Raw genomic sequence first — 25050 nt, 5'->3', positions numbered from 1 at the left:
AAAAGCAAAGTTTAAATCCTTGACCTCCTACCTTATCACTTAATTGTGGCTGCTACTAACGCGCGGCTGCTTCCGATGGGGTCCTCCGTGAGTTAGGCCACTCTCCCCCTCCCCGTAGATTAAACTAGAATAGTTTATACTAATGCTATCATTGCGGCGAAAAAAAAATTACATTTTATTATGATTTTCCCCTGTATTCCAACAAACTATCGATATCCTTATTTATAAATTCACTTAATTATTCTATCCACATGTATCAATTTTATTTGGTTTTATTTTAATTGTTGCTTCATTAACGTTACTGGAAGGTTAGTAAATTTTGCATATTTGATATTTAATTGAGTACATATATATTTGTTTTAGGTTTTTAATCATATGAAAATCTAATAATTAAGAAGGGGCGGGAACAATAATGTTCCAAATCAGACGGTAAGTAGTCCTACAGGTTACAATCTTGAGTTTGCAGGGATAATTTTGGGCTCCGTTTTGATTGTCACGGGAGTTTTATAATCCGTCGCACCTTCTTGAGAGTTTTTCAAGAAAAATGATACTGTAGCACCCTCTTCGGACATAATAATGTATGCGAAATGAAAAGTAGTTTCGCAAATGTCCGAAAAGAACATTTCAAAAATTTACAATCCAGTCAAAACCTTAAGGGCGATGTAGCAAACCAAAACCTGATAAATGATCAGCTAGACCAGGAGTTAAAAATAGCAAAATAGCATCTGAAAAACCAGCAAACACAAAATGGAAACCACAAATATTTAGTCTCAAACGGCGGAAACAGCTAACCACATGGACATGGCCCAACATAAATATCAAGTTTTGTCAATCCCATTACTCAGTAGTCGTCATGCAAGCCGGACGGAAACTACACGTTCGTATGCAAGAAAAATGAAAAATTTCTCCAAAAGATAGTGAAACAAAAACAAAAACTGCCGAGAGAAAAGGGTCTGCAAGATGCAGCCTGTCTCGGACAGACCCCACTACATCACAGGCCCATGGTGTCTTCCTTCTGTTCATGGCAATCCAGTGAGGGGAAAGACCGCTCGTATACTCGAAATCAACCAACTCAACCCCTTTCATTTATTTCATTCACGTCCAAAGTCCCATCAAATGATGCCAAAAAATATTTTTGGTTTCTGCTTTCAACGAGGCATCCCGATTTCATGCCTTCATAAACTGCAGTATTCTCACATGGGCAGCGATCAAAATTAGCATTTGGGCACGTAGGCCATGCAGTTTATGCCTGTCAAAATGTTAACGAATTTGAGATCCTCATCTGTATTTGCTCAAACGAGTGCTTGATTTTGAAACTGACCCTCGAACCATCCTCCCGAGTGGTCTATTTCAAACAAATTCTACGTAAAAGTGATTGAAAATTTGAAGAATCTTCTCATCTCTTTCCTACATCCTTAAATTACAACTGTTTTTTTTTAAAAAAATTTTTTCTTTTGAAAAAAAAGGAATTCTGTCAAAATGAGTCAGTAGTCTGCATTAAGATATATACATCACAATTACAGAAAAGCCATTGCAGTTAAGTACGGCTTTACGGAACAAACCATGGTAGTGAGCGGTGTAATATATCATAATTATGTGGGTATCACAACTAAGTAATTGATTAAATGAATAATTTACGCTTCATTAAAAAATTTAAGTGGGCAAATTACCATTTTAGTGGAAAAGATTACTACTCTGGATAACACATTTAAATATACACATATATACATATATATATATTGCTTCACTTTGAGTGAAAATTACGACTATTGGGGTCAAAATTGGGGCAAAATATGAAAATATTGAGCGACTACTGTTGCAATTCTTAAAATCTAATATTCAGCGCATCATAACACCATAGCTTCTTGTAATCAGCAAAATTTCACTTGAAATCTTCACAAGAATAAAATTGGAGTAGAATCCAAAAATTTTTATTTGCAGCAAAGATTCAATGCCAAACCTAAATTAAAACCCACATATTAGTAAACAAAATATTATTTTCAAAAATTTCAATAAAGCACCTAAATCGTGTAGAAAGAAAATGAAAGTACAGCTCGAAATTAGAGGAATAAATAGGGGATTTCACAGTGCCGTTTCCTTGATAGCAGTCTTTTTTTTTTTTTTTTTTTTAACTAGGCTAACTTGAAATTTGTAGTAAAATAGGGTTGCTGAGATTCTTGAACTGAGCTGATTCCCTTTCTCCTTCTTTTTTTGTTTACTTGTCATTCAAAGTGATCATGTAATTTGCTGTTATATGTCTTCAATTAGAATTTTATTATGAAGTGAAAATTGATCCAATTAAAGTAACAAAACTTTTTTTTTTTTACCCAAAAGATAATTTTGTCACTTACAAGCTTTTAATGGAGGATGAATTGGTCATTTCATTAATTATTTGGATGGAGTTAATTTTCTTATTATTTGTCTGGTTGACTAAGGGTGTAAAATGCCTATTAAAATAGTTTAGGGTGCATAGTGCAACTGGAATAATAATTTGTGGGAGTTTTCTGCATTTAACCCTCGAAAGATTGCACATTTGGGGAGTATTTCATAGCAATGACTTCACATTGCGAGGGAGAAGAGCTTGAGCAGAATTTGAGATGCAGGCTCAATTATGTCATTTTTTGGTGAGGCTCCTACCGATAGTGACTGATGCCTGCTGTAACGGGGTTTTCTTGAAGTTTTTAGGTGTATAAAACTGCGTTAGAGAACTTAAATTTTTTGAAGAGATTCGGAAAAAAATATTCCTGTAACACTTAAATGGAAATTTTACGTGTGAAATGAAAAGGTAATTGGAGAAGTATCAAAAGAATCCTATGAATCTTTTTTTCTCCCTTCCCAAGAGTTACAAGCCAAACAGGGGCCTGCTTATGACTTGAAGAGTAAAAGGTGATCGATCAACTAGAAATTTGAGAAACGGGAGAAGGTAAATTTTTTGGTCGACAAGTACACAATCCATAACGCGTCAACAAAAATCCTGACAATAAACATAAATTATTTTAGCTTTCAGGCATCAGCAAGACGGCAACTTTTCACTGCACAATAGAAGAGAAGATGACCTGAAAAGCACCAGACAGCCCCCGCGCACTAAGATAGACAAGCTCATTTCTATTAATTCTGTACCAAGCATTAAGGAGCAGAACTATTCTTATAGTATCAACTGTCTTTTCAATGAACCTAAAGCGTCTGTAATAACATAGGCAAAGCAACCAAGTGTTTTGATAAAAAAAAAAAAGCTATTCTCTACAGCAGGGCAAAATCAAGCCAACAAGATGTTGAATTTGTTCTAGACCATCTTCTTGAGCGGTAGACAGGATTTAAGTCTGTAATAGCAGTCAATAGCTTACTGCATACCATCTTTCAACTTCTCATACGATTATATTTACCCAACTGAACAGGTGGATAAAGATCCTTGCACAACTGGACTGAATGAAGATCTGAATCAGCACTCCTCCTGTTTATGCTTCCAGAAAATGAGCTTGGCTTCCTGTAAAATTGTAGGTTATCAGCAGAGCGCATCTGCATGCTTCGAGACTGATATGGGGAAGCTCTCTGCTTGGCCTTGATAGATTCTGTGGCATTCATGAAGCTAAGCTTAATACCATATCCATCCACTGGAGCCTCATTTGACCCTGGAGTTTCAGAAGTTGACAAGGATGAAGTTGATGTGGTGCTCTCATCGTATAAACATCCAGAGCTTGGATCAGAGGATGTTCGAATAAGCTTATCATCTGTTGACGGTCGTGCAGAAATCCTAGTAGAAACCTTGTTTCGCCTAATTTTGACCGAATCATTCTCTAATGAATTTGAAAAGGACCCAACACTGTCGCGGTCATATTTCGAAGAAATTGGAGTCATATCCAATGAGCTCGTATGGAATTCTTCCATCAGCCTACTCTCCCATGGCTTGGTTGCCATCCAACGTTCCAGCCAGCTTAGTCCAGAATTGTGCTTGTTCATACTGTCACCGGATAATGCCCTGTTTGAATATGGCTTCCTTCTAGATTGCTGTAATCAAAACATGTGAATCATATTACTGAAATCTGATAAGAAATGCCAAGAATTATCTTAAGTACATTACCCGTTGAGCAAGTGCATATGCAATGGCCCTTTCCCTTTTGACTGCTCCTTCTTGCTTCATTTGTAACTTAGTTCTTACTTCTTCCACTGTACCACGACTGTCACACCACCCATTCTGCAATTTACAGCACAAACATGGAAGTTCACTAATGTTTTCAATTCAGAATCAATACATGATATTTGACTGAAAATCACAGCCCAGTATACCTCTGCCTGTTTGATCATATCAGCTTGGTCTTCATTTTCTGATACACAATTTTTCAGAGACTGTCCTTCTAGTGATGTTTGGATGCAATTAGCTCTAACTCGAGCTTGAACTCGCACCAAAGCCTGCATACACCTCAGGGTCACAGCAGCTTGCTTTCTAACCTGTCGACCACGAAATATTGCCTGTAGCCTGACTAGTGCTTTCAAGGCCCTAAGAGCACGTTTTGCCTTCAATTATCATAAATATGCCCCGAGTCAGAAACAAAATCTCTCAAAAAATAGAAATTTTAGACCATCAGAATTTAACTTGATTTTAAAACGATTGCCTAAGAACAAGGAAAGAAAATTTTATTTCTACAAGCCATCTGATGAGGTATTTGTCCCACGACCAGGTACCAAATACAGCCTAATAAAAATCCAGGGGTATGAATATCATAATTGAACGGCTAGTTCTCAGAATGATCCAACATACAACCTCTTAACAAAGGAGGAGAAAAATTACAAAGGAACAACAAATTTTTTAACTTCGACTCTTGCATTCCAGGAGTAAACTCGTACCCATAATTGCAGCACTAGACTTCAAATTCCAAATGCAACGAAGAAAAGAATAACAGAATTAGGCAAATTTATTTTGTTATCTGAGACAAGATCACAACTTTAACTGCAGGATGTGCTTAATAAGCGAGTAGTTAATCGTGAAAATGTATAACAGTTACCAGAAAAGCTCGAAATACGGTCTGGATTCTAATAGCAGCCCATTCTTGCCTGAGCACTGAGAAGTCTATGTGCGGAGCTCTAGCCACAGTAGCCACAGCTGCAGCCATGGCACTCTCATACCCACATGATGAAGATTCAGATTCTTCCGATTCAGGCGTCCGCCCGCCTCTTTTCACCCCTCTGGACATCACTGACAGCCCACCAGATGTCGTCCTCCATAGCTTCCATTTTTTGCTCTTCCCACTACCCTTTTCCTAAAAAAGGAGGAAAATTTCATGATTACATGGTACGAAAGCAAGTGAACATGGAATCAAACTTGAGCTTACATGATCGCAAGATTGAGTCTTTTTGAGTGAAATCAACGATTTAATCCACTTCGCTGAAGCACCCATTAGAAATACGACCTCTTGTTCTTAAATCGGGGCTCTCTTTGATTTTCAAACGAGATGTTTTTTGTGTGAAGAAAAACGGGTTGAGAAGACGAGCAAATTGTAGAAGGATTTAAATGGGGAGAAAGGTGTTTGGAGAGTTTAATACTCCCCAGATGCTGAGGTGTTAAGGAGTTTAAATTTTGAAATTTGGAAGGAAAGAAAAACAAAATAATGAAGGTCAGTTTTGTAACGGATAGCCGTTTCAAAAACGAGATCATGACCTTTTTGGTTACCTTAATTCTGGCAAAGGCAAAGGAACCGACGTTCGTTTTAGCTTTATATATTTAAGTAAATCATTAAATTGCCTGGGACTGGGACTAGGACTAGGAGGAGGGAGTGAAAAAGCCAAAAAGAAGTTCGGGAAGATGGGGGATTCGATGAAGTGTACGGCACGCGCGACTGGGCTTTGATGAGTAATCAAAACAACGCTCCTGGGGGACCTGACCTCCGCTTCTCTAATCCTCTTCTCTTCTTTTGACATTGGAGTTGGCCCATTCTGATTCTGTTGGAGCGTCAGAACCTTCCGCATGCCCCCGTAAGTACTTGTCCCTCGTTCCGTTTCTGTGGTTCGTTCGTCTCATGAAAATCCCCGCATATGACCATTGCCCAAGTCTACGTGCAACTCTCCCTCCCCGATGGCATAAAAAAAGTAGGGTAGAGTGTTGATGATGCTAGACCAATAAAAACAAAAAGGCCATTATCCAAGAATTTAATGCTCAATTTCCATTTGGGATATATATTATTTGGCATAATTTTTTGAAAAAAATATTGTAGCATTTTTTCTTATGTAATATAAATGAGATAAAAAAAATAATTAAAAAATGTATTGATGATATAAACAAATAAAATTTTACAAATAATTGACAATCCAACCAAAACGTTCCCGACGGAGTGGGTGTTCGGGTCAATCCTTACGGGGCTCAACAAATCTTATTCCGGTCCGGGAGGAAAGGCCCCATCGCCCCGAACGCGATAATCACAGGATTCAAACCAATCGAATTGCCCATGAGGGACATACAATTTGGTGGGAGACAAGGGTTGAACTCCTGACCTCCCACCCCACCAGGAAAGGCGGTGGCCACAGAGCTACAGGCTTCACTTCTTGTCAAGTTACTCCTTTTGTTCTGATGCTCTGGAGATAAATGGCAATATTGAATGAAAGCCAAATCTAAACATTTTTCTTGAGAACGGATTAAGTATAGATCTTTTTTTCTTGGGGGGTGGGGTGGGGGTGGGGAAGCAATAAGTGTTAATCTTGTTTCTTCCTTTCTTAAATTTGCTTATTTTTTCTTAATCCAAAAAAAAAAAAAAAAATGCCTTCGCATATTTTCCTTGAAATGTTTGGCCGGCTACAGTGCCACTTTTGTTCGATCATAACCATAGAATGATAGAAGTAGCAAATTTATTACTGCTATTATCCGTTTTTAAACATACAACTAGTAGTAATTTATTCATCTTAACCATGAACAGCAAACATTAATAAATTATTTTTTTTTTTTTTGTCTAAAACATTGAAGTTTCCGACTAAAGAAAGTCCTAGCCTCTCGCTGGATTTGGGCCGAAGAGTTACTGGAGTTAAAAAAAAATACCTAATACTAGTCATGGGACATAACAATGTTTACAAGTTGGGACTTTAGCTTGCTAACGACCTGCCCCCATGGCGTGAGGAGGAGTCTTCTTCAATTTGTAGATTTGTGACGATGAATAATGGTTCCGTTACTGCTCTCTAGAGATTGTTAGCGTCGGATGGATTATTGGTGATTGACGGATTTTTTCGTGGAGGAGTTCTGACGGTCTCTGAATCTCGCCGCTCTTCTGGAGGAGCGTTTCGTCGTGGTGGTGGTGGTGGTGGCGGAGGAACGTCGTCATCTAAAGGGAATGTCTGCAAACAACATAGCATAGCATAGCATATGATCGAGATTGATAGGATAATTTTATCTTTTATACACTAATGATATATAAATATATATAACACATTAATGAATGAGTTTAGATGCATTCCACGTATGTAAAATTTAGAGTTGAAATTCAAATTGAGACGAGAAAAAGGATAAAAATACCTTGACATGGCTCAAGTCCACATGATGTCCCTCTAAGAAGCGAATCATCTCCATGAAATTCTCTTCCGGTGGACGATAATGGCCACTGTATGACCATATAGCCTGGAATGTAGCCAACAAAGCCCTTAGAATAATATGTCACCCATCAGAAAACATCCTTAGTTTATTATGTAGCATGTTAACACATAAATGCAAGCTTACCTGAAGGGTTCCATTGCAAGAAATCAGTCGTCCAGCGGCAATGGTAGCCCCTCCTGCAAAAAAGCTCGAGTGCTGAAACAAGCCTTTTTTCTTCTCTCCTACGTACAATTTCCTTCTTGTGCTCAGAACAAATATCCATTTAGTATCCTCAGGGGTGTCCACAGGACAACCACTTCGCACGTACACAAGCTTCCCACCCTCTATGATTACCTCATATGCTTCCCTCTCTTTCTGATCAAGAAAAGTAACAAAATAGAGAGAGATTTATCAACTTTGCCGGGGTAAGGCTGAATTTTATCTCGCACCATCTTATCACTCATGATATGGACAATTACCGGGCCAAGATATTGGATGCATTGATCTTGCAGAGAAATCCTTGGACACTGATCGAGTGAGACTTCTCTACCATCTCCAAAATCTAGCCTTCATTTCCTCAATTTTATGCGGTCAAAAACACAGAAAAGCATTAGGAAGAGCAGAATTCTGGAACATAAACTTGAGCTTATTAATTTGTGGGTTTACTTTACTTACCAGTAGAAGAAAGGCTGAGGGCTCTGGCTCTTGAGCCATTCAACATAATAAAGGTGTAAATTTCCACCGTAGCGGTGGCATGGATCAATCTGGCATGGGAAATTAAGGAGCAAAGAATAGACAAGGGATAAATCAAGGCATTAGCTTTGCAGCTTAAGAGGATTTGTTTTCGAGCTGAAGTTCAGTATTTGATTATTTTCATAATTTGCTTACTGCTTCTAGCCAGTACTTGAGAACTAATTTTTGAGCCTTCTCATCCATGCACAAACCTTTTACTAACTGCCAAACATGAAAATTGTTCAGGGTCAACTATTTTTTTTTCTCGTCTAATCAAGAGACACAACGCAAGAAATCAGGAGGTCAATTTTAATTGACAAGAAAAAAGGATGCAAAACCAGCCATGAAATTTGTACCTTGGCAACTCGAATTTTAGCTCGTGACCAACGTGAAACAGCAGTTTCTGGTTGCTCGAGGCTGGCGAATGTTACAGAGCTTCGCATAAGAGATGTAACATCTAAGATCCTCCACCTACATATATAACCGTGTGGCCATATGAGTGAGCTATGCTTGGGGAACAAGTTATCTGGAGTATCATAGGTGACAAGCCATAATGGCTTAGAATCAAACCGTAGCTTCTCCACTGTATCAACAATTTCTTCCGGTCGACATTTGGTTGGGGAAATATTGTCGCCTTTCTGCAATCTGGCTAGAGCTGCATCAAGTTCTTTCATGACCAGCATTGCATGCAATAAATTTGTGGCCTCAGGTATCATCTAAATGAATCGGTCGGGTTTCAGGGGAGAGAGTTCACAGAGTCAATCTTGACAGACAGTTCCTCCATCCAGTACAAGAACATCGGGAAGTCATACGGAAAATAAGAATAGCAATTAATGTTAAACTAGCAAAGAAGACTGAAAAACATACACTATTTGTTTACCTGAAAATTCCCAAACAAGTTCATCCAACAAAGTCCGGGTTTGAATGCAACAGCTTGACGAGGTTTTCATACTTGCTGAAGTCCTTTATATAGTAATGATGAGAGAAGGTGAGAAACAAACTAAAGTGAATGACAGGAGACACAAAAAATACGGACTGGAGAAGGTTCTTCATTCTTGATAAGAATTGCTCAAGTAGCAACCCGTCCCATTGAAGGGGTTTTGTTGAATTGAACCAAGAATTAAGAACCAACTGTTGCTTTTCTGACTTGTATAAAAATTTCGACGTTTCAGTTTTTGACCCAGTAGTGTTCAAATAAAACCCTGTGCAGTTTAGGAAATTTCTGGACATATTTCACCTATGGTTTTGCTAGACCAAAAGATCTAACTCATAAACCTAATGAGAGTAAAAATTAATTATCATCGAATCTAACGCATGAGCTTAGAACTCCAGCAAGACTATATATTTTACGAGATTCCTCTTGAACCACCTATATACAGACCATAATTAATAGCTTAGAAGAAGTTTTGTGACATACCAGGAATTTAATTGGACTTTTGAACAGGTTTCTGTTTCTTTAAAAAAAAAAAAAAACTTTTGAACAGGTTTGGACAGTTTCATGCCTAACATTCTGGGTCCAAGAAGCTCTTTATCCTTGACTGTTGAGGGTTCTTAATTAAATGAAGCGAATGAATCGAAGTTTTGTAGTTTAAAGAGAATGTCAAATGTTTGTTTGGACACAAAATGTTTTTCCTAGGAAAATGTTCTTGTCGTTTCCTGAAGAAAGACATATATCTTCGGCATCTTCTTCAAATATTTCTTCCTAAACGGCAAAACTGTATCGCGATCATTCATCGATCATACCTGAATAATAGCGCAATTCACAGAAATTCAACACAACACCCAGCCAGGAAGCAAACAACCCCTTTTTTCCCCAGTGCAAAACGTATACTACCAATGAACTTCAAGGCACGTTCTTTTGAACCAGTCACCATATGACTCTGCGGTTTCATATATATACAAGAAAATATATGACTTTTTTTTTTTTATTTTCAAGCGAACTGCAGTTTTAATTCCATATGTTTAGAGTACGAATCCAACTGGTCATTAAAGTTTAGATGAAAATAAATATGGCCTCAAATGTTTAAATTTCTAAGCACATTTAATTTTAATGACTGATTTTTACGAATTACTACCATAATCAGGTCAGTGCTGGCAACTAATTTTTTTTTAAATTTTTTTTAAAATATCAATAAAATGTTTCTAGTCAAAATCTGAAATAAAAGATGATTAATTACCCACAAGTCCATCACGTGAGTAATTAGTAAGAAGTTGCTATAATACAATAGGAAATGAAATATTTACAAAAAAATTGGTTTACAACAAGTTGCTGTAATAAAATAGGAAATAAAATCTTTACTTTTGTTCTGAGAACTCTACTTTTCTAGAAGTTATTTACTCTTTAAAACCGAATTTGGGTTAAGACTTTTTTCGAAGATGATTAATTACCCATAGTTTGAAAAAAAAAAAAAAAAACCCACTGTATTGTTTTTGGTTTTTTTTTTTCCCCCAAATTGGTTGTAAACATGTTGCTATAATAGAATAGGAAATAAAATCTTTACTTTTATTCTGAGAACTCCATTTTTCTAGTAAGTAAGACTTTTTTTTTAATTAAATTTGAGTTATTTACTTTTTGAAAAAAAAAATTGAAGGGTGGGTTTTCTTATTAACTTTAATTATTTTTATTTGCTCGCTCAACGTTAAATTGATTTTTGCTTTTTTTTTATTTTTTAAATTGTACAAGGACAAGAAAAGGAAGATGGGGAGGGCCATCAACTAATTTGTATAATAGGACCAGCGAACTAGGCCCAGTTCTTGACAACCTGAACATTTTGGTTGGACACATGTATTTCTGAAGCATTAGATTTGGGTGTACCCAATCCATTTAGGCCCAGTAATCTTCACCGAACAAGTGTCCGTTTTAAGTGCTTCCGAAAAACACAAAATAGATCAGCCATTAAGAAGAGAAAATAAACAAAGGATAGTGCCTGGTTACAAGTTTCAAATTATACCTATGGCAGAAGACAGCACGAAAGGGTTCTCATCCTCGTCTCCGGGTAAATTTTCGACCATTTTTACCTTTGGACGTCTTTGTACCATTAGTTTATTGCTTTTCTTTCTGGGACCCTTTCCCTCTTTCTCAGTTCATTTCTTTTTCCTTTCCTTTCTGTTCATTTTGGTGTGTGCGATTCACGAATGATTGTGCAAAACATTCTTTAATCCGCATGTGATAACTGAAAATTATGCCAAAAAAGAAATAATCTTGGGTTTGTTGTAAGAGTTAACATTATTCTGAATTCATGGGGTCGGGGTGCTATTGATTAAGAAGTACAAAATCAGTACATCCGCCTGGTAAAGGATACTATTTTGCAGAACCTTTTTTAATTTATTCAGTACCATCCCAAAATCTAATCTTGGAGATGCTATATCTATCCTCTAGGCAGCTCTGACTTTTGTATATTGCATGCCGTCCAGATAAAATGAAAATGAGCTTTGCATTGTATTGAACAAAAAGTTTTGTTCTTTTTGGACCCAAACCTAACATACGAGTTACTGATTCCGAAAATCCTCGAATATTCCTAGGACTATGATGTATTGGGGGTTTTTATCGTCGTTGTCTTTAAGGTTTGCGCTATGCGGTGGAACGAAGAAAGTAATGTTGTTGACTATATGTTTTTGGGGTCATTGTTGTTGATCTGATGCAGATAAGAAACATGTGAAATCGCCTGATTTGATTGAACGAGCTAAAGAAGAGATTGAGGCAGTCTTTCATGCTGGGAAATCACCTCGTCACCACAAGGAAACCCACGGAACAAGCGATGACATTGATGATAAGACGCCGGTAGATGAAGTTAAGGGACCGAGTGTATTTCATAGAGTGAAGGAAGAGATTGAAGCTGTTGTGGAAGCAGTTCACCCCAAGAAATAGTAGTATGATTCTGTTTTGCCCTTAGTTGCTTTTCAGGTTATACTCCAATGCTATGTGAAGCACCTTCCTATTTGACCCCAACAGTTCTAATCTTTAACATATGGAATATAAAATTCTTGTCCTTTGCTACACAAACGTTCTGTGGCATGCCAATTGTGGATTCTTTCAACTATTAAAGTACATTGTTGATGACTCTACTTCTAGAACGTGATTGACCATGGATTAGCGAACAGTTTTTAATTCTTGTTAAATCGTTCCCAACATTCATATTTATGTACGATATGTATTGTGCATTCACACTTGCATGTCCCTGACGCTTTTTCTCAAACTTGTCATGAAGCATGAATTAAGCGGCTTAGACAGTTTTGTGCATATAATCCAGGACTATGCAGCAAAGTTTACATTAGCCAGTTTCTCGTGCTCTGGATTGTTGAAGATACATCTACTTGGATACGATTCTCTTGACAGATGTTTGCTAGGTGTCAGCTTTATGAATTTATTCAGTCTGCAATGAAGTGAAGAGATGCGACCAATTATTGTCTTATACTGCTGTAACAATTCTGCCTTACTTCTTTCTTTTTGCGATTCTAAGAAGAAGAGGCTTCCTACTCCTCACAGTTTTTGTTGAAGCTTGTTGTATCCACTTCGAATCCGACTTTAAAGTTGTGGGAGTTATGGTGTTGAATGCAGCATTTGAGCCTGTTGGGCTTTCCTGCAAGGACTTCTTTGGTTGTCCTGTGAAGTAGCTAAATAACAAATTTCAATTTACGCACACGTTGAAGGAAAATCTCATGTTTACATCTGTTTGCTCTTTGTTACTGCCTTTGTGTCTGATCCGAGCGGAGTAACCTTCTTAGGGGAAAATGTGCTTTGCTTATTGGAGCTGTTTTTTTCCTTGTTGGACTTGCATTTATTGGATGCTACGACTTTGCAGGATTGGTTTGATTACCTTTAGATTTGGGAGCCGGTCTCTGTTCCTGAGGTGCTCTGATGAAATGAAACCATGAATAAAGAGGGAAGGTATTCCGGGGGATTTCCCTTGAACAATGTGATTTTAGCCTTTGATATCCTGGCTGATTCAGAGATGTTTTACAAATCTTGCCCTATAGGTGCATGAGAGATACGTGTTCTTGCATAGAAAAAACCTCTATTATCTGGAGACATCATATTTGAGTCTCTTTTTTTTTCTGTCTATTGCTATCATTTGCATCTACTTTTATTCTTAGTGTAACCTATCCTAAGGGAGTGAGTCAACAGGGTCACAGTCACGGGCTATTGAATTTTTTTTCGTCTATTAGCATCATCTACACTTATTTCTAGTTCTACTTTTAACCTATACTAAGAAATGATCCAACAAGGTTACGAACCGACATATTTGAGGGAATGACCCAACAGGATCACAGGCGTCATACTTGAGTCGCTCAAGACATTTATTGGCGTAAAATGGGGTGCCGAAGTAAAGGATGCAAACTAGCGTCCACTAGAGGAAGGTTATGAACCTTTTTTTTTTTGGATTAATCACATTTTATCCCCTTAAGGAATACCCTATTTTTCAGTTTACTCCCTAACCTTTAATTTTGCTCACTTAACCCCCTTTAGGACAAAATTACCCTTGCATTATTTTGACTTTTCATTTATCTTGTTTTCCTTTTTTTTTATTTCTTTTTCTCTTTCTTCTTTATTTAATTCCTCTTTCCCACAAAATTCTTTACCTTAATGATTGAAATTAAAAAAGAGGAATTATAAAGATCTATCTTCTCCTTAAATGATTAAAAAAAATATTCAAATCACTTTCCTAAAATACAATTTTTTTAGCCTTTCAATTTTTTTTAATTTTGGATTTTCCTCTTTTCTTTTTAGTTTCTCATTTTATTCTCAAGAAAATATTTTAAGATGAAATTGTGACCTGATTAATAATCATCAATTGAAATTTGTGACATGTGGTATTATATAAAAAAATCAAAATTAGTTGTTGATGTTTTTTAAACCTTCACCCAAAATTATGCAATTACAAACTCGAAACAAAAATTTTCGTTGAAAAGGAATTTCTATTGGGAATGATGAAAGAGAGAATAAAGAGAAAAAGAAATAAAAGAAAGGAAAACAATTTCATCTTATGATATTTTCTTGAGAATAAAATGAGAAACTAGAAAGGAAAGAGGAAAATTCAAAATTAAAAAATTGAAAGGCTAAAAAAATTGTATTTTACAAAAGTGATTTGAATACTTTTTTTAATCATTTAAGAAAAAGATAGATCTCTACAATTCCTCTTTTTTAATTTCAATCATTAAGGTGAAAATTTTTGTGAAAAAGAGGAAGAATTAAATAAAGAAGAAAGAGAAAAAAAATTAAAAAAAAAAAGGAAAACAAGGTAAATGAAAAGTCAAAATAATGCAAGGGTAATTTTGTCCTAAAGGGGGTTAAGTGAGCAAAATTAAAGGTTAGGGGGTAAACTGAAAAATGGGATATTCTTTAAGGGGATAAAATGTGATTAACCCTTTTTTTAAAAAAAAAAAAAGAAGAAGGTTTTGAACTTTGAAATACCCTTATCAGCCTATCCCTTCAAGAATCTGAAGTTCAAAACATTCTTTCCATTTTCTAAGTAGTCTACTTTCCAATATTTTCTCCTCTTCTTCAATTCTTATTGCTTCACAAAGAAAAAGGTTAAATTACCTTTTACCTTCTTATGATTTAGTTCTTTACCACGTAACCTCTTTATGGTTTAAAAACTTATATATAATTCTTTCATGTTTGGGTTAAAGTGTGATAGTTAGTTTTTTCGTAAAAATTAACGGTCAATAGTAAAAAGTAAAAATGAAACTAATAAATTAATAAATTCATCCTTGCACTATTTTTTTCTCTTTTTTCTTTTTCCCATTACTTTCTTTATTTTCTTTTTTTTTTTAGAAGAGAAGAGAAGAGGAGATGATTTTAAAAACCTAAACTTTAGTCTACAAAATCTTAATTTTCTCCAAATACAAAATAGATGGAAGGGAAATAAAAAATAAATAAATAAGAAACAAAAAAGATGGAAGGAAAATATAAAACGAATAAATAAGAAACCAAAACTACAAAATCTTTTTTGACTACAAATATCATCATAGGTTTTTAAATTAAATCTTTAATAGTATTTTTCGATTCTTATTTATCTATTTTTATTTTAATTTCTTCTTTTTTTATGTTAATAGGAAGAAAAAGTAGGTAATGAAAAGGTATATTTGTCAATTTATTAAATTAATTTTGACTTTTTATTATTGAACATTAATTTTAAAATAAAAACTAACGGTGACATTTTAGTTCAAACTATATATAGATTTTTAAATCATAAGGAGTTATGTGATAAAACACTAAACTAGGGGATAAAAGGTACTTTATCAAAAAAAAAAAAAAAAAACCTGTAAGTTTCGGTTAGACATCTTCTCTTCGAGTATTAATTGGCTATGTTTGGATAGCAAATTTTTTTTAAAAATTTTTTGCTTACATCATAAACATATTTTTTAATATATTTTTTTATATTTTCAATCACCTTTTTATCTCATATAAATCACATCACGAAAAAGTGCTACGGTAGTTATTTCAAACAAAAAGCATATTAGGTGGACAAAAAACAAAGGGGTGGCGGGTCAAAAGCCGAAGAAACAAAAAGCATTGCATAAGAAATGGAAGCGAAGGACTATTTTCTTCGGGGGCTTTTTGGTGCTCTGTGAGTAATGGTTGAAGCTAAGGAGACGCAGAGTATAGTGGAAGTGAAGGACTACTTTCTTCGGGGGCTTTTCAGTGAGCGATCAAATCATCAGATCACCAGGGATTACCAGTTTTCGCAAAGATTGCTAAACCAAATCGTGCAGACTCTAGAGTAATGCAACTCATCCCGCTCAATGCAAGACAGGCTGAGTTAGCGAGTTGGTTTAGCAATTCTGGAAGACCCTCTCACGAAGATTAAAATCCTGGCTACTGTTAAATCATCATTCCTGTTGCAACCATCCTAGGATTGTAGGATACCAAATTAAAAAGTATGAAAAAGAGGGGGGGGGGGGGAATTGGAACGCATATCAGGTGCAGTTAATCTTTATCAACTTCCGCTGCATTACCCACCAAAATTCTTCTTTTACTAGTTAACAGTTCACCAATGACTGATAGCGGGTTGAGTGCGAGTACAAGAGTCTATCGCCAGCTATCTCGACTAATGTAGCAGCTAGTCATCAGTGGCTCAGTAATTTTGCATGCTAAAAAGTGTCTGATGAGAGAGCATTGAATGGTGCAATCAGCTTTCCTTTTCTTGAAGCTTTCTTCTCCGCTTCGGTTTTGCAGTTGCATTACATACCTCAAGAAGCCTTTATAAGCATGAAATAATTGGCTCCTCATGCTCGTATAATAGTAAATGCTTCTTTTCAATTCGTACCACACCTCTCAAGAAGCTAGATAGCTGGGGTTATCATTCACTTCTCGATTTCCACCTCAAAAACAAACTGGAAATTCAATGCTGATGATATCAGGTGCTCTTCTTTACCCAGGATAAGAAAAAGGGTTGCTTTGTTCTTGATCTAAAGGATCTAATGAGCTACGATTATACCTCTAGGTTGAAAATTGTGTTAGTGGACAAACAGAGGTAGGTCCCCAGTGTATCAGATGTAGACATACTACCCCCCGCCTGTATTCGAAAGTGCCACAGTACAAGATATACGACGCCAAGAATACAAAATTTTGAAGTAGTAATGAGAGCCAGAGACTACACAAGTATTTGAGCAGCATTTTATAAATTAGACTGACCCTTGATGCACGGGTGACAGGTTCAGTAGAGTTTCAACTTATGAGAGGAAAATGGCCAATTTCTTCGTTCCTAAACTTTTGCATTAGCATCAATTTAGTCCTTAACTTTTATTCCTAATAAATTTGATACGTGAACCTATTTTGCGGTTCTAATTAAGAACCTTTGTGACAGCACCACCACTTAAAACTGATTTGACTCTTAGTTGAGTAATTAAATGGGAGTATATTGAGAATATCATTCATGGGGTTATAATAAATGAAATAAATCATATAAAAAATCACTAGATAAAAGTTTTAAATTGTTTGAAGAATCACCAGACAAGGCTTTTTTAAAATTTAATCTCGTGACTTTTTAGTTGGTCAATTAGTAGTTAAATCAGTTTTAGGTGGTGCCGCTGTCACGGAGGTTTTTAATTAGAATCGCAAAATAGGTCTCCGTATCGAATTGATTAGAAATAAAAATTAGGAATTAAATTGGCACTGTAACAATAAAGAGTTTAGGGATGAAATTGGCCATTTTTCCGCCTACGAGCCATTTTGAGTTTTTGTTCTCGTCCTTGCAGGAACAGAGGAAATAGATAGTTTGCACCATGCAGGAAGTCGCACAATAGAGAAATACTCGGGACGCATTTGAAAAAGTTTCATATCTCATAGATCAAGATGAAAGGCAGGTAGAGGTAGATGGTCCAGGTTGTGAGAAGCAGCAGGTGAATGATTTAATGTCTCGGACATTGATACTCAACAGATCAGAGTGACTTACAACTAGCAAGTTATAGGATCTGTGCCTGGATTTCTTTTCTTCCTCTTACGGAAAGCCATCAGGGAGAAAATAAAGAGACTCTGCAGCCTAGTAGTACGAGTTTCTTAATCCCAAAAAATGTTACAGCAGATCTAGCCTGAAGGGACCCCACATCTGACTCAGAGATAGATTGGGAGAGAAAAGTTTGCTTGTATCCAAAGACAGAAGCAGCTGTAGAGCGTAGATGAGAGGAGGAGCAATCGAGAAAACAAAATAGTCGTAAGGACAAGAGCTATTGACTTGTCAATTGAGGGAAGCAGAGTTAACCATATGGTTCTTTGTACACTTTTTCTGGCAGATATAAGAGAATCCCTTGTTTGATAAGCAAAATCTATCGATGCAACTCAAATCAAATGGCTGAGTGAAGTCCAAGAAATTTCTGAGATGTATGTGGTGCCAGCATACCAATGGTGTATAGGCAAACGGGCAGCAAGTCTTGCCCTTTTCTTCCCTCTTTATATACTACTATCTTGCAATCATGCATAAGGCCCCGCAGTGACTGTAATCCTTCCCATCCCCAAATCATTCATTCCACCGTTGTCGTTTTCCTTCTCGTCTTTTAAGTTTTAAACTTTGAGGTTGCCTCATTATCATCATCACACACTGATCATTCAACTTGCTTGAAGAAATGAGGGGCTGTCAATTCTTGCTTTTTATCTCAATCATGCACATGCTAAATTTGGTTTGCATAACCAGCTGCAGGCCCCTCGTGCCAAATGGTGGCCATGCTTTTCACTCAGGTGAATTCCTTCTTTCAGGGCTCTCTCTACCTTGTGACTCCTTTCCAGTGTAGCATTTTCGTGCGTCAACTCTGCGTTTTTGGGTGCTCTGATTTGTTGACACTTTTTTTTTTTTTTTGTGGTCAGGGTCCTCAGGGACAGAGCAGAGTCCCCCGTCTTTGAACAAAAGCGTGAGCTTGGTGGACAAGGTCCCTCTCCCACCCGGCGGAGTAGGAGAGGAAGTAAAGAACGGAGGAGGAGGAGGAGGAGGAGGAGAAGAGAAGGAAGAAGTTAGCAGAAGAATAGGATCAAGTCCACCAAGCTGCGACCACAAGTGCTTTGGATGCATGCCATGTGAAGCCATTCAGGTGCCAACCACCCACGGCCGGGTGGGAGTGCAGTATGCAAACTATGAACCTGAGGGCTGGAAGTGCAAGTGCGGCCCTACCTTCTACACTCCATAGACACATATAGCCCCACTTGCAGCTGATATGCTGAAGAGAAACTGGATGCAAGCTTCATTCCATAATGTAACCACCACTCTGAAGAATCAATAATCTTATTTGGATAAACTCGGTACTGGTGGTTTTTCAACTTCTCATTTGGTTTAAATCACATAAAGCTTTTCTCATTGACACAGCTCTAGCATGGGCATATGACCATCAAGATCCAAGCAGTTAGATCTAATAGAACGAACTCTCAAGATCCCAATAAATCCAAGTAAATTTTTCAACGCCTAACAAATAGCTGGAAAATGAATTTGGCTCTTTGCATGGGCTTTGTAGTGGTAATGAATACAAGCTGCTGGAAAGTTTGTTGACATGCACTATAATATCGTCACAGACCTTTAATTGCCCCGTCTGGCACTTATCAACATCCGCCTTATCTCACACCAAAAAAAAAAAAAAAAAATTCCCTATAAATAAAGCTTAATAACAAGTAGTAGTAATTCTCGACTCTCGTCGTCAGCAAGCATGCAAGTTACTACTTCCAGGTTTTATTAGAAGTGATGACTGATTGGGCTGATTTTAGGCCCACAGCATTGAACTTCATGAAGTTATAGCCCATAGCTTTGTGCTAAGTTTCTTTCCAGAAGAATGAGAGCCCATATATCACCACCACCAACGCCGCAAAGAGCTACTTAAAACAAAACCACCGGTCCCCCAAACCGAAAAAAAAAAAGGCCCACCCGCCTGAAGACGCCGATCCCCGATCAACTTTCCGACGGGATATACACTCCGTCAGAAATCACATTCCAGCTCAAAAAACCATGTCTGCCTTCTCCATCTCTCGCGTAAGTGAAAGGTTTCTTTTCTTAATCATGACGCAGATTTAGATCCGATGATGTCTGTCTGGCATTTCGTCGAACTGCTTTCCCCCGATCTATTCATATTTCCCATTTCTCACTCTTGGCTCATAAGTAAAGCACTAATATCTGTACTGCATTTGCTTTTTGAATTGTGGGTGGTAATCCTGGAATTTTTTGTAGGAGGCTTGCCCTACCATAAAGAACATCCTCTTATTGGATTCTGAAGGAAAGCGGGTGGCGGTTAAGTACTTTTGTGATGATTGGCCTACAAACGCTGCAAAGTTAGCTTTTGAGAAGTCTATCTTCACAAAAACTCAGAAGACAAATGCCCGCACTGAAGGTAACCTTGCTTCTCCAGGAATCCCATGTAGTTCATTTTTTAATAGGAATCGATTTTCTATCAATATATCTTTAAAGGGTCCAACGTTTATTCGTCGTCAGGGAAATTCGATAAACTATGCTCTTATATTGTTTACTGGAAGTGGAATTAGCCTGAAAGAATCATGGGACTGATTCGGATTTAGGAACGTCTATTTACATTTCCTGCTTTAAGGGAGTGCAAATGTGGGCTTTTGTGAATTCTAAGAGATCAGTGCTGATAAGTCGGTCTCAACGTGTTTTAGGATAGAATACTCTGCGCATTCATGTGATTTAGGCTGATTCTGGAGAGGGATCACAGGTGCTACTGTCGGCCTGATGAATCCACTAGTGAGCGACGGGGCCATTCGGGTTGCCTCTGGGCACTCTCCTCTTGAGCCCCCCGCCTTTTCTCCCTAGGGGAAAAATTGTAATCTCTTTTGTTGTTTTGATCTCCAGCGGAGATAGCAATGCTGGAGAGCAACATTGTTGTGTACAAGTTTGTTCAAGATCTACACTTCTTTGTGACTGGAGGTGATGAGGAAAACGAGCTGATATTAGCTACTGTTCTCCAAGGTTTTTACGATGCTGTTGCCTTGCTTCTCAGGTATTGCACTTTGAATATGTAGGCTTCCTTTTGGATTTAACTGGACCAATGCTGCCTTGAAGGTATTGTCTTTCTTTTAGTTAATCAAGCATGCTTTGTTTCAGGAACAATGTGGACCAAAGGGAGGCACTTGAGAACTTAGATCTGATTCTGCTGTGCCTTGACGAGATTGTTGATGGGGGGTAAGCTATTTGCTTCTGCTATGACATATACTGCCAGTGTGTAGCTTTGCCTCAAACCCTGTATTGAAAATTCTTTTATTCTCATGGATTACTTCCCAAGTCTTAAGGAGGTTGGGGTTGATGATAGAGATAGAAGCCTGTCTCTTAATAGAACTTCCAGTTGGTCGTTTTGATGTGTAATTTTAAGCTTTGTATGTGATATTGTTTTCTTCAATCTTCTTTTTTTGTGAGGGATCGATGCTTCAATCTTTCATGCAGTCAGTTGATTGATTGTTTGCTTAGTAAATTTTGCAAATTGGTGTTTTATCTAATAGGATTCTGACCAACAGTTAGTGGAGTTAACCATCCTTTAAATAATTTTCTATGTGAATTAATTCTAAATAATGTCTGCGCTTAACAATATTGTTTTTGCCAATTATCATTCGAGCTATTCATGAAGAGTGGATTAAGATCAATGGGGTATTGCATTTGCAAACTGCTTTCACGATGCCAAATGCTAAAGCTTCACCATTTTCATATCATTTTTATTCTCACCTTTGACATGCCGGACCTGTTGACAGATACACTTTCCCCTTGAAGTAGATTGGAACTGGGATGCTAGGAAACCTTATTCCTCTGTCAAAGGTGAAACTGAAAAATTCTTCACATCCAATGGAAGCTTTAGAACAATTTCTCAATGGGCTTGCACTTGTTTATTGCGTGGACTACATCTTGCTGTTATGTACTAAAAATCATCTTTTCGTCTTAGATTTATATTGTTTTGCCCACTAAGGGATAATATGAAGTCTTCTTATCAAATGGTTGGGAGTTCCTACATTGCGTGTCCAATTTCTGAATGGATCTTCTGTTATGCTACTTTTTGAACATCTCACGCATGCTAAGTCACTCGAATGCATGACTTGATTGTCAGGATCGTTCTTGAGACTGATGGCAGTATAATTGCTGGAAAGGTAGCCACCCATACTATGGATGATGGTTCCCCATTGGCCGAGCAGGTAATTTCGTTCTCTTGCTTTCTCTATCATAACTTGCTATTACTTATCACTGGATATTTTAAAGAGGCATATACGTGTGGTTGACATATATAATAAAGATTTTAATTTGCTTGAGAAAGATTAATAAAGGTTTAATTTGCTTATATTTCACCTTTAAGAAAAAAAAAATTGCTCAAATCTCATTTCCAATATTACCTGCAAATGCATCCAAAGACTGGAGATCGCATCTGGGTCGTTACTCAAACGTCAATTAGCTATGGTTATGGTATTATCTTGTGCGTGTGTGATGTGAATAAACATGTGTTGTCCAGTACCTTTAGTCTTTTGGTAAAATCAGTACTAACACTTCAGGAGATTGTTCTTACTGAGGTTTTATTTCCTTTGTGCTGAGCTGCCTCTTCAACGTTTTGCCAAATGCAGACCATTTCTCAAGCTCTGGCCACAGCACGCGAGCATTTGACAAGATCACTGCTTAGATGAAGCTGTCAGTCCTTCGAGAAAATTATCACTTTACTTTTTTTTCCCACCGATTCTTTCTCGTACCTCATTTAATTGGGGTTATCATTCTTGTTAACTTCAGTCACGTTCAATTCTTTCTCATGTACTGTTTGCTTGCTTCCCGTGGCCCTCATTCAGGATTAGAAAGCAATTAAGTCCAAATATAGTGCTCTGTTTTGAAATCTTTTTGTCAATATCACGGAAATTGCAAAACCTTGTGGAAAATTATTTGAAATCTTTATTCAACCCTTTGTTGCCTCTTCTTCTCAAAGGAATGATCCGTTCCTTATCATTTGACTGAAGTCGTAGTCATGCCAGAGTTAACGTAAAATGGTATGTACTGACGATGAGCTGCCTTTTAAAGCATGAGGGTTGAAAATGAGTAATTGAGATTTGAGACTCTCTGTACCGTCACACGGTTCGCCTGCATCTGCTCAATGGTCGCTCCCCATGACAACTAAAGTAGAAACAACGGCAGCGGGCCCGAGATTTCATTCTCTGACTGCTCCTGTCCCGGGCTGCACCTATGGTTGATAAACCACCAACATGGAAAGTGTTTTTGTGCGCGTGATAGGAGAAACGTGTTTACGTGTAACTTTGCGAATTAGGATTGTGTGTTTGGACGGTAAGTTATTTGAGATAATTTTGTGAAAAAGAATACTACTGTAACGTTTTTTTAATATGATGTATGTGAGATAAAAGGGTGATTGAAAAATATCAACTAAGTTATTTGAGATAATTTTGTGAAAAAGAATACTACTGCAACGCTTTTTTAATATGATGTATGTGAGATAAAAGGGTGATTGAAAAATATGTTGATGATGCAAACAAGTTAGTGTGCGCGTAAATAAAGTGTAATAATAATTTACAATCCAAGCACACTTAGTACTACTACTAGTAGTGTATAAGATGAATATTTTAAAGAAATTAAGTGACATCAGGGTTGATTATCCCACATCGGGGTTGATTATCCAACGCCGAAGGGCAGGCTCCTTTGTGGAGGTTGATTATCCCACATCGGGGTTGGGGTTGGGTTTGGGTTAGGTTATAAGTCCTTGGGACACCCTCAAGAGTTGCCGGCTTTTGAGGACTGTTCTGGGATTAGATTTATGATTTGACAAAAAAAAAGTGACATGCCAATTTATACGTAAACTAAAAGATGAAGTGTCCCCTGACTCTTAGGAATTCTTTATATTTGTGTCTATTGTTCAAACATGTTGGGTTATTAAAGTCATTTTCTGTAAGTGAATTCTATTTTAAAACGGAATAATTGGGATTGAATTTGTAGGTACAAATTTCAACAATGGCAAAAGTATTTTGTCTTTTTGCATCTTGTTATTTTGGTGTCTGAATTGGTTAATTTAATAGTATCTATCTACATTTGTTGTCGTTGTGTTAGAGTCTATGTTGCATGGTGTGACCTCCCATAGCTGATCACTAACAACGGTACAAGCCCTAAATCCGCTCGCCTCGCCTCGCCTCTTTCTAGCTTGGCACTCGGGTGTTGGCTCTAAGGTCTCAATTGCGACTCCTAATAGAACAAGATGCTCCAAACCTTATAAGGAGGGAAAGAAAAAAAAAAGGAGTTTAACTGAGTCATATAGAAAAAAAAAAATAGTACTTGTTTTTACTAGTAGCAAACTTATTGAAATGAATTTAGGCTGTATTTACGTCGAGAGAGTTGACAAATAATTTTAAATTACTTTAAAAGGTTTTTAGAATTGTACATCATCAATTATTGTAGTCTTTAACATGTATTTTGATAATTAGGTGATTACAAATCCAAATGCGATTTGAGCGAAATTCAAATCTTTCATTAAATTTCTTAATCCAAATAAGCCTTAAGGGGTTTGTTTGGATTGCTTCATATTTTTCCAATTTTATTTGCTTACATCATCTTTACAATTTCCAATACATCTTTTTATCTTCCCAATATCTTTTTATCTCACATACATCACATCACAAAAAGTACTACAGTAAAAATATCTCAAATAATCCCAAATAACTTACAATCCAAACAGACTTATTTGTCGAGGCCTTTTTGTGAGGGGGTAAAGACGTAAAAAGAACTCAAACACCTGGAGAGAAGATAAAATGGCTGATAATTCCAAGAAAGTGTGGGACGAGGACGAGGATGGATTGCGTGGCATGGAGATTGGATTGGATGGCATCATGTTAAAATGACTTTAAATGTGGGGACAAACCGCGGCAGAATATCCAATCATCCCTTGTTGTTTTATCTTTTGTTGTGGTTGCCACGTACTCTAACTGGGACCAACACATCCCTAGTGTTGAGTGTTGACCACGGTTGCGATTTTAGGGCAAGTTTGGCTCCCCTACCTATCTTTAGTGAGTGGAATTTCAAAGGATTTGCTTATGGTTTCGGTGCAAATGGTACTTTCCTATCCCGTGTTCTTATCATTCTTATCCCAGCCCGAACCAAACAAAGCAAGTGGAAAAAGTTGAATCATCAAAATACTGGGTTTGTTTGGATATAGATTTATTAGCCAAAATTTATTTGCTTACATCACCATTACAATTTTCAATGCACCTTTTTATCTTTTCAATTACCTTTTTATCTCACAGACATCACATCACAAAAAGTGCTACAGTAAAAATATCTCAAATAATTTACAATCCAAACAGAGCCACTGAATCAGTTCAC

General features: G+C 37.0%; 2 protein-coding genes and 1 pseudogene across 2 annotated transcripts; 1 reads left to right on the top strand and 2 right to left on the bottom strand.

The window, feature by feature from the left end:
• Positions 1-3085: 3085 nt before the first annotated feature.
• On the bottom strand, positions 3086-5994 carry LOC140005074 (protein IQ-DOMAIN 6-like). Its single transcript, XM_072045236.1, has 5 exons — positions 5328-5994; positions 5001-5255; positions 4285-4512; positions 4079-4192; positions 3086-4005 (listed from the first exon to the last, which is right to left on the bottom strand). Exons 1-5 carry the CDS (start codon positions 5391-5393, stop codon positions 3358-3360), a joined length of 1311 nt encoding a protein of 436 aa, XP_071901337.1. The 5' UTR covers positions 5394-5994; the 3' UTR covers positions 3086-3357.
• Positions 5995-7158: 1164 nt separating this feature from the next.
• On the bottom strand, positions 7159-8997 carry LOC140005021 (IQ domain-containing protein IQM2-like; annotated as a pseudogene).
• A 10541-nt stretch (positions 8998-19538) lies between these two features.
• Positions 19539-22631, top strand: LOC113740551 (coatomer subunit zeta-1). The gene is made up of 6 exons (XM_027268099.2): positions 19539-19731; positions 19927-20086; positions 20563-20710; positions 20815-20892; positions 21803-21887; positions 22308-22631. The coding sequence occupies exons 1-6, from the start codon at positions 19708-19710 to the stop codon at positions 22365-22367; spliced, it is 555 nt and encodes a 184-aa protein (XP_027123900.2). The 5' UTR covers positions 19539-19707; the 3' UTR covers positions 22368-22631.
• The last annotated feature ends 2419 nt before the right edge of the window (positions 22632-25050 follow it).

The sequence above is a fragment of the Coffea arabica genome, chromosome 4c (genome assembly GCF_036785885.1).
Source record: "Coffea arabica cultivar ET-39 chromosome 4c, Coffea Arabica ET-39 HiFi, whole genome shotgun sequence".
NCBI classification, from domain to species: Eukaryota; Viridiplantae; Streptophyta; class Magnoliopsida; order Gentianales; family Rubiaceae; genus Coffea; species Coffea arabica.
This window is presented reverse-complemented; position numbering and strand designations above follow the sequence as displayed.